General features: G+C 43.5%; 1 protein-coding gene across 3 annotated transcripts in view; it reads right to left on the bottom strand.

Annotated features, from left to right (window-relative positions):
• Positions 1-2,369: 2,369 nt before the first annotated feature.
• Positions 2,370-8,820, bottom strand: part of CNTLN (centlein) — a 276,250-nt gene continuing 269,799 nt past the window's right edge. For all 3 annotated transcript variants that reach the window (XM_074953434.1, XM_074953436.1, XM_074953437.1), the window contains one exon: positions 2,370-3,160. In XM_074953434.1, the coding sequence (XP_074809535.1) occupies positions 3,059-3,160 (102 nt within the window). In that variant the 3' untranslated portion in view covers positions 2,370-3,058. The remainder of the gene's footprint in view (positions 3,161-8,820) is intronic.

The following is an 8,820-nucleotide window of genomic DNA, read 5'->3' as shown; positions in this document are numbered from 1 at the left end:
GCTGATGCTGAATTACTCTGAGGGCACTTGAATAGAGAAATTTTAGTGCAAAGACCCAGACCTTTGCGGACTAAACTTCAATCCTTGATCACAAGTTTTCCACTCCTCCCTTTTCCAAAGGAGAAATGCAGGGTGTGTGTGTGACAGCTCTGTCTTGTTCTTTGTTGGGAGGTATTAGTCTTTGGAATTAGTCTGCTCATCCTCACTCTCTGGCTGAATCTCAACAGTGACTACCACAGTCTTCCACATGGTTTCAACCATCTCTGTGGTAAACCATTTCTCTGCTTTTTTGGCTGAAGGTTACCATGAGCTGAAAACAGGAGGTTAGCTTCTTTGGGGAAGACCTTGGATCTCACATGACGAGGACTTGGAGAGGTGAATGACTTTTTTCCTGTGGGTTCTGGCCTTTTGGCTTTTTTTAAAAAAAACTTTTTTGGGGAGAGTGGTTATCCCCTTTTGAAGACTGATCTCTTTTCTTAGCTGTTCTCCTTTTCAGGTCTTATCCCATGGGTGAACTGTGTGTCCGTGTGTATTTCTCTCAAGTCCCTGAGCTTGATCTCATATGTAATTGGAGAGGAAGTGAAAGGTACATTCCTGAGAGAGTGTGAATACTGCTCTTGGGAAGAAGGAGAGTCAGAAAGGATGTCAGATTCCTTGATAAGTCACATTTCAGAACCCGGAAGAGTGCTCTGGAACTTTTCTCTTTTGAGGTGGATTGGGTCAAGGGAAGAATTCTTGATCAGAGAGAAGAGTCCATTCTGTTGAGTCCCAAGTGATGAACAGAACTGACACACTTTCACAGAGGTGTCTCCTGAGGAATCTCTTCAGATGTGGGGAATGCAGAGGCCCCAACAAGCTCTCCAGACTCTGAGACCTTTCCTTAAGCAGAGTGAGGGGCTGCAGTCTGGAAGCAGCTGTGCCACAGCTGGGACTGCAATGGATAAAGCAGGACAGTTGAACTGCCACTCTATTTACACTGCCAATAATTGGAAAATCAGGTGTCTGGGTAAAAGAGGTGTAGCCAAGCCCCAGAACCCCATGGAAAAATCCAAACAGCCTCTGGTAGTTACAGAAAGTTCAAATGTCTTGTATTGAGGAGGCTCAGGGTTCAGTAATGTTGGCACAGCCATGCATTTATCATTTTTGTGGGTATAGGGCAGCATCCCAGTTTTGAAAACAAGCTCGTAAAGTCCATGAATCTACTCCTCAGAAGTCACCTAACCAATTAGTAGATATCCATGCAGTGACCTTTATTTAATTTATATAAACTATTTTGGTAATGAATGTAATCTTTGTAAAAAGTACCCAGAAGTCAGACCCACAAATTAAAGTCCTATTTATCCACTGTGGCAAATTGCCAGCACTACTCTGATGGGTCTCACGCTTACTCTTCTTGGGGGGGCGGGGTTCAGGGCACCGTTTCTTGCCCCTGAACTGGGGTATTAACTGCCCCACTAGTGTCCTAGAGGAGGGGAGTGGAGAGGGAGGGACCCGCCCCCCCCCCTACTCCGGGTCCCAGCCCAGGGGCCCTAGGGATAGCAGTAAACCACTAGAACTAGCGGTTCCTTCCCTAGGCTACTTCCCTCTCCTGCCCTTCAGCTTGTGGGGCTCCCTGCCCTCCCTCTGCACAAACCAGGTGTCCCTTTACCTAGGGTCTTGGTCTTCTTAGCCCACCGCAGCACTTCTCCAAGCTCTCCTCTGCTTCCCTCCAAACTGCTCTCTGCTCCAACACCAATCCACTTTGCTTCAACTCCTCCAAACTGCTCTCTGCTCCAACACCAATCCACTCTGCTTCAACTCCTCCTCTTGTCTGATTGAAGCAGGGGTTTTTTATCATGTGGCTGGCTTCAGGTGCTTTAATTAATTTATAGCAAACTTTCTTCCCTCTACAGGGAATAAGGCTCCCTTCTAACACTCTCCTGCTGCCCTCTGGCCATGCTGTATCACACCACAGACAGATGTAACACAGACAACTGCACTGCAAATTCTCTGCACCGCCTCAACAATGTGCCTCAACTAGTACTCCTCTAGAGAGGAGGGTAGTACAGTCTCCATGTCCATTCAATCCTTGAGTCTGACAGCAAGGGTGTTGATTAGAGACTTGTGGTTTGGGGGTTTTGCAATATGAACGTCTGTCCCCTAAGAACTAGGCTAAAACCAACTCATTGAACATAGCTCAGCTACAGAGCTGCTCTCCTGACTCACCATGCAACACATGTGGGATACAGCAGCAGGAAGAGCTGTGATCAGAACCTAGGCAATAGTTTTGTGTGTGTGTGTGTGTTTACAGTATATGAGCAACATTCTACACACAGAACACTTCAGAGGCTTCTCATTAAAAAAAACACTGGAAATCATTTTTATTTTGGTGAACTATTTCTTAAATACTATTAAATACACTGGACTCTCAACACACTCCTAATTAGAAAACAAAACTACAGCTTGCCTAATGGTCTCTGAGGCTACTGCATACTTTTCCATTTTATTATTTCATGTTCTTAACATAAAACAAACCCATTCAAGGACTGCATACCATTTTATACAGAGTACATAACAAAGGCTGGGATTTGCAAAGGACTCAGAAGGAGCAAAATGTCCAAATCCCATTGAAATTCAATGGATTTGGACACAAAACTCCATCTCAGCTAAAGTGTTTTGAATGATACATCCCCCAGTGTCTTGGCCATTTTATGCATACACAGTGCTCTCACTGATTTGTACAGTTCTTATGGTTTACTGTTCACATCCGTGACATCTCATCTCCTCAAGGCTTGCACTGGCTTTCTTTACTAATGTACTTGAAGGAAAATCATTTTTAAGTTTGCATTGATTTGTGGCAATTTTAGTGTTCAACAATCAAATCTACACTTTTCCTCTTTAAATGGGAATGTAATTAATTCCACTTGTTCAACAATTAATTAGTTCACAGAGTCTTCTTCCTTCTATATTGAACTTGACTACTGATAATTTTCTATATGAAAGGAAAAGATGTGAGGAGCACAAAACATTTCCCAGTCACTCTGTATAAAACCCTTTCCAAACGTAGTTCGCAGCAGTATCATATGGTTTGCTTCATAAGAGAACTATACTCTTCTACCAGTTTCTTCTTCTCATTTAGTTTTTCCAGTACTGCATCCATTAAATATGAAGCGAAAGGAAACTGAAAAAGAAACATAAGAAAAATGGTTACTGAACTCCATATTTCCTTCAGCTGAAAAATATATGCTAAATATCCTTAAACCATTACATTTCACTTATTTCTGACAACTAGCACCCACTTGCACACATCTGATCTTTTAAAACTGATCTGCCTGGTTAGTGTGTGTAACTTTGTTCTTTATCATAAAAATGATAAAAGAGCAGAGTAAAATGAAAAAAGATAAACGCCTTATTGAACAATTCATGGTTTACTGACCATGTTAATGATGTAATCTACAATACTAGCAGCTCTGTCATTTATCTTCAATCAGCTGATCAATATGAGGTTACAGTCATCTCTAGGGCACATATAAATAGAAGGAGTACTATATGTTCACTATGCTCAAGAGAGTGAGACAGAACTATCAATACAGCTCTCTGTGCTGCTGCTAAATGTCTTAAGAGTAGTATAGTGAAACTTTTGTGAATAAATGCAGAAAAAAAATCTCCATTGATCAGGATGTTGCAGAGAAGTCTGTTACTCTAAACATAATGGGAATTTTACAAAAAGCTGAGTTTACATATTTTACAGAAAAGTTAGATTCAGTCTGGTATCTACTTTCAAACCCAGCTTTTTAAAGGAAAACAACTGGTGTATTGTCCTCTATTATGTCTTTAAGACTTAACATATACTAGATATTGTTGCATGTAGTTTGGACGTTTTCAGTGTATATCATACTGTACAAAATGGTGTAGATTCAGCCCTGGATAGATTCTGCTGCCAGTGTAATCCAGGCATATGAGTGCAGGGGCATGGAAAGTCCATCAGGAGGTGGCACAAGGTAACATCAACTCCACTCAGTTACCCATTGCCCCAAAAAGTGAGCAGTACAGGTGGGGTGGGAGGCTCAGACATTGTACTGCTTCAGTACACCTTCTGGAAAGCCTCTGCTAGCAGAAGATGTCCCAGGAACAACTTAAAGCTGCCCCTCCTGGAAGAAGCCTTGGGTTAAAGCACTTTAATTGGTGTCCTTTCACAGGAAGGTGAATCCTAATGGAAGAACAACATTTGCAGCCAGTACCAGAAGAGGGCAAGATAATTTTCCCCCAATCATGCAATCAGGGGTGAATCAAGCCAAATAATCACACCAATGGATATAAATGTAAAATGGGTTTACGTTTTAGTTGTTGAGTGGAGAAATCAGTTCTCTCTGGTGTTTAGGACTCAACTCAAGATAACCATCCCAGTGTTTTCACAATTCCACACTCCAGGCCTATTGTTTGCAAGTACATTACCTCTGTTCTGAATTTCTTTTTTCATTTCTATATCCTCGTCTCTTCCCATCATGTCTGCTGGGCTTTAAAGACTAATCTGGGTTGATATTATTTATGTCAGATATAGTTATTGCACATTTCCCTATGGAAAAGGCACAAACTACAAAAGAGGCCAAAAGCGAGAGTAAGAACATTGTTGAACAACCTGAACAATGGTAGGGCTATTTTTATTTACATTTTTTATAATTAAAATGTTACAAGAAATGATCTGTATAAAACAATCGAGGGTAAAATCTTGACCTTACCCATGGAGGCTGTGCATGAACCGGGGAGTGGAGTGGAGTGGTGAGGCCAAGTACTACGTCATGCTCAACAGTCACTGCATTTACAGGGCAGGCTGCCATGGTGTGCTGTGTATTCCTCCTCTTGCGTAAGAACGGTTTATGCACAGGGCTAGCACTAGCTGGCTGGACATGACCTCCAGTGCTCAGCCCCTAGGTCTGTGGTGTGGGATTGCTGAGCTAGTCAAGCACACCTGCTAGCACTCTTTTGATAGCTTCAGGAACTACTACACTGCTGTGTGAGGATCAAACCATTGATCACAGCATGGTAGCACAGCACTGATCACAGTATTGGTATTACAATGGCATAATCTCAGCTCAAATCCTTTGGAGATGCTGTAAACTGCGGGCCTGTCTCCCCAGCCCAGGAAGGACTCACTGTCATGTCCAGAGTACTTCTGGCCCTTTTTCCAGGGCACCGTTTTATTTTTCAAGCACAAAACTTAGGCAAAACATCTCAACCAAGCAGTTCCTCCACCAGGGGCTACAGCTCCCAGAGGCTTTCCCACTTGTCCTTCCCAAAACTGAACAGAAAACAACCCTTCCCTTCAATCCCCCTGCTTCAGGAACCCATCACCCTCCTGCAACTCCATCCCAACTGAGCTCTCTCTCAGCCCATTATAGGGATCACTTGACCCTTTCCCAGCAGGGTCTGATAATCAAACAGTGCTGGCTGGCCCCAGGCACTTAAAGAGGCAGGCCATCCTGTTAGAGTTACCTTCTACTCTGCTGGAAAATTATTGACCATAGCATGGTGCCCACTCTGTAACTGCTCTTCGTTGTCGACATATATTTCTCCAAGAGCAGTCTATCATGACTTCAAACTCTCGCATAAGTTCTTCTTTCCCTAGCTTGACCACATTCATTTTTGATTCATTTTATATTTTTTCCTAATGAACTGCTTTAAATGAATGTATTATCTCACTGCTTTTTCAGGTTCCTATCATTCTATAATGTACTTGCTGTTCACTATTTTTGCAGCTGTAGTCATAAAGTGATCTTCAAAGAAGTCTTTCTAACTAAATTATTCACTTAAATCAAGAGCAGCAGAAGATTGAATATTGTGCCATTCTCTTACATTTGTCAGTTTGGGAGAAGTATTTGTGTTTTTATCTGATTCTCTTTACGGACACACACCCTGCACTGGATCTCTGCAGTCTTCAACTTCAATAGAAGACTGTCAGATTTACTTTTATAGATGGCTTTGTAAATACACTGGGATATTTGCATTCCTGTTCAGGATTTCAGAACAGTTGACGAAAATCCAATCAAAAGAATCCATCCCAGATTTTAAACCTGCCCATAGCCTGGGACAGGGCTGTGCGAATTTAGTTAGCACCATGTCTATACCTAAGCTGTGCAGACGTGTTCAGTACAGCTGACGGTTATGTATTTTAGTACTGAATGTGGTTTCATTCAAGTGGCTCCCAATAATCTGGGCCACAACCAGTTTTCTGAAAGGTAACTGGTAATAATAATACTAGACACCATCAACTGTAATTTATAATAGCACTGAAGGGAAGTAAAATTTAATAGAGTTGTATAAATTCAGACAATCGGAGAGAGCAACAGCAGCCTAGCTGTACATGTTTTAAGACTTACCATATTGCCTAAGTTCTCAACTTTTCACTCTTTTAATAGGAACACCTATAAAGATGAAGTGGGAACATTTTGTGCCGATGTTAACAAGATAGCTAGTCATCTTGGGGACATAGTCCACTGGGAGGGAGCATGGTCTAATAGTTAAAGCAGAAGCCTAAGAGTCAAGGAGTGCTAGGTTCTATTCTCAGCTCCCTGACAGATTCACTATGACCTTGGGCAAGCTAATCCCTGTCTTTCAGATTCCCTGTCTGTAATAATGGGGATAATAATATTTATCTGCCCCATTGGGTGTTAGGAAGCCTTAGAAATTTGTGTTTTGCAAGTGCTTTGAGATCCTTAGATGGAAAAAGGTATAAATGCAAGGTGTTGTTGTTGTTGTTATTATTCTAATGAGGAGAGACATCCCAGTTCACAGTGTGTCAACTACCGAAAACATGTACCCCACAGACTGTGTTATTCTGCTTGACAGTGATTTACAAATTAATACAAAAATTAAGTTGTTTAATTCTTTGCTAATATCTTTGGAGTGCACACAACAGTCATTACAAATACATTTAATCTGCCCATAGCGGCGAGTATTTCAGTAAAAGCTTTTATTTATTTATTTTTCACTTCAGAGCAGCTTCATCTTGAAGTAGGTAAACTGTAAATTCAACGGAAATGAAACTTGAGAGGAGCAGGCTGAAATTGCATCTGAAACTAATTTCAGCAGAGGCTAAACTTGAGTGTTTTTTTTTCATTTCAACATAAATGAATTAGTTGTAAAAACTCAGTCAGGTAGTAATCTGAAAATTCATCACTCTATTACTGTTCCTTGGCTATACTGATTTGCGAAGACTCACGAGACTAATAAATTCCCACCTGTATATCTGTTGTCCACTATTGGCACAGGTTGGAACATTTGCTAATGAATCCAACTGCTCCCTTTATTCAGCCCATTTCATGCAATGCAGTGCATTGTTGTTACTGCTCATCCCACAAAATCATGCATTTATAGTATTCCAAACTACCAACTGAGAGAACAGAGTTCCTATTATATTACTGCAAGGACAATGCAAACATGGATGTTAGGCTTGATGGCCCAGCAAGGATGTTAAAAGTTATATAACACAAAGTACTGGTTCTAGAGGCAGACCATCATGTCTGTTATAGAGACTTAGCTTTTTTAAGGACAGGATTCTTGAAGCTGTAGTCTCTGGGTTAAAACAGGAAGGTGGATGGTGACAGTGGTAGCATGGGGTGAGGGAGTTTCGTATGATTGATCACATGACTATGTTGGCAGCAAGGCCTGCTGAGGGGGAGAGAGAAAATAAAAGACAGGCTCTGTTGCTAGAAAGATAGCACGGGAAGGCAGGGAGTTGACCCCACTGGGAAATCTGAAGGGGGCCATCTATGGCTGTTGGGCTACATTCCCAGATGAGAACTGAGTGGGTCTGTGGTCAGAAGCCCATGAGAGAGCCAAGGACTATCTGCATGCCCTGCTGAGTGGGTTGTGGAGAAGGGTGGCTGGACAGTTGCAAGTCCTGATACAAAGGGGAAGGATTATCCATAGACCCTAGTGAGAGATCTGTGGAAAGCTGGGGACAAGGTGTGGACGGGGAGTTTTCCAGTGCGTTACAACCATTGGAATACAATTTGTACATTAATAAAGAAGCCCCAAGGAGGGTACATTTTATTATGGAGCTCTTGTTGCATTGGGCATGATTACCCCAGAGGCACACAAGGAGGAAGGGGAACTGAGGCACAACTGTGTACCTGACAAAGGACCAGTTAAGCCAACCTTGTAACAGGCTCCAAGGCGTGAAAGATTTTGGCAGACTACTTGTACCTTGTTAAAAATCTCTCTTGGAGGTTTGAAGGTAGGGTTGCCAGGTGTCTGGCTTTTGACCGGAACGCCCGGTCGAAAAGGGACCCTAGAGGCTCTGGTCAGCAGTGCTGAGCGGGCCGTTAAAAGTCTGGTCAGTGGTGCAGTGGGGCTAAGGCAGGTGCCCTACCTGCTAGGGCTCCGTGCAGCTCCTGGAAGCAGTGGCATGTCTCCCCTCCAGCTCCTACACATAGGGGCAGCCAGGGGGCTCCGCATGCTACACCTGCTCCAAGTGCCGGCTCTGCAGCTCCCATTGGCCAGGAACCGCAGCCAAATGGGAGTTGCGGGGGCAGCGCCTGTGGATGGGGCAGTACACAGAGCCGCCTGGCTGCGGCTCCGTGTAGGAGCTGGAGGGGAGACATTCCGCTGCTTCCAGGAGCTGCTTGAGGTAAGCACCACCCAGAATCTGCACACCTGACCTCCTCTTGTGCCCCAACCCCCTCATTCCCAGCCCCTCCCTCCCAATGTCCCAACTCCCTGATCCCGCTCCTGCTCTCCGAACCCCTCAGTCCCAGCTTGGAGCACCCTCCTGTACCCCAAACCCCTCATCCCCAGCCCCATCCCAGAGCCCTTACCTCCCCTGCACCCGAATGTCCTGCC

This window comes from Natator depressus, chromosome 5 (assembly GCF_965152275.1).
Source record: "Natator depressus isolate rNatDep1 chromosome 5, rNatDep2.hap1, whole genome shotgun sequence".
In the NCBI taxonomy this organism is placed as follows: Eukaryota; Metazoa; Chordata; order Testudines; family Cheloniidae; genus Natator; species Natator depressus.
The sequence above is the reverse complement of the archived record's forward strand: the minus strand, read 5'-3'. Positions and strand labels throughout refer to the sequence as shown.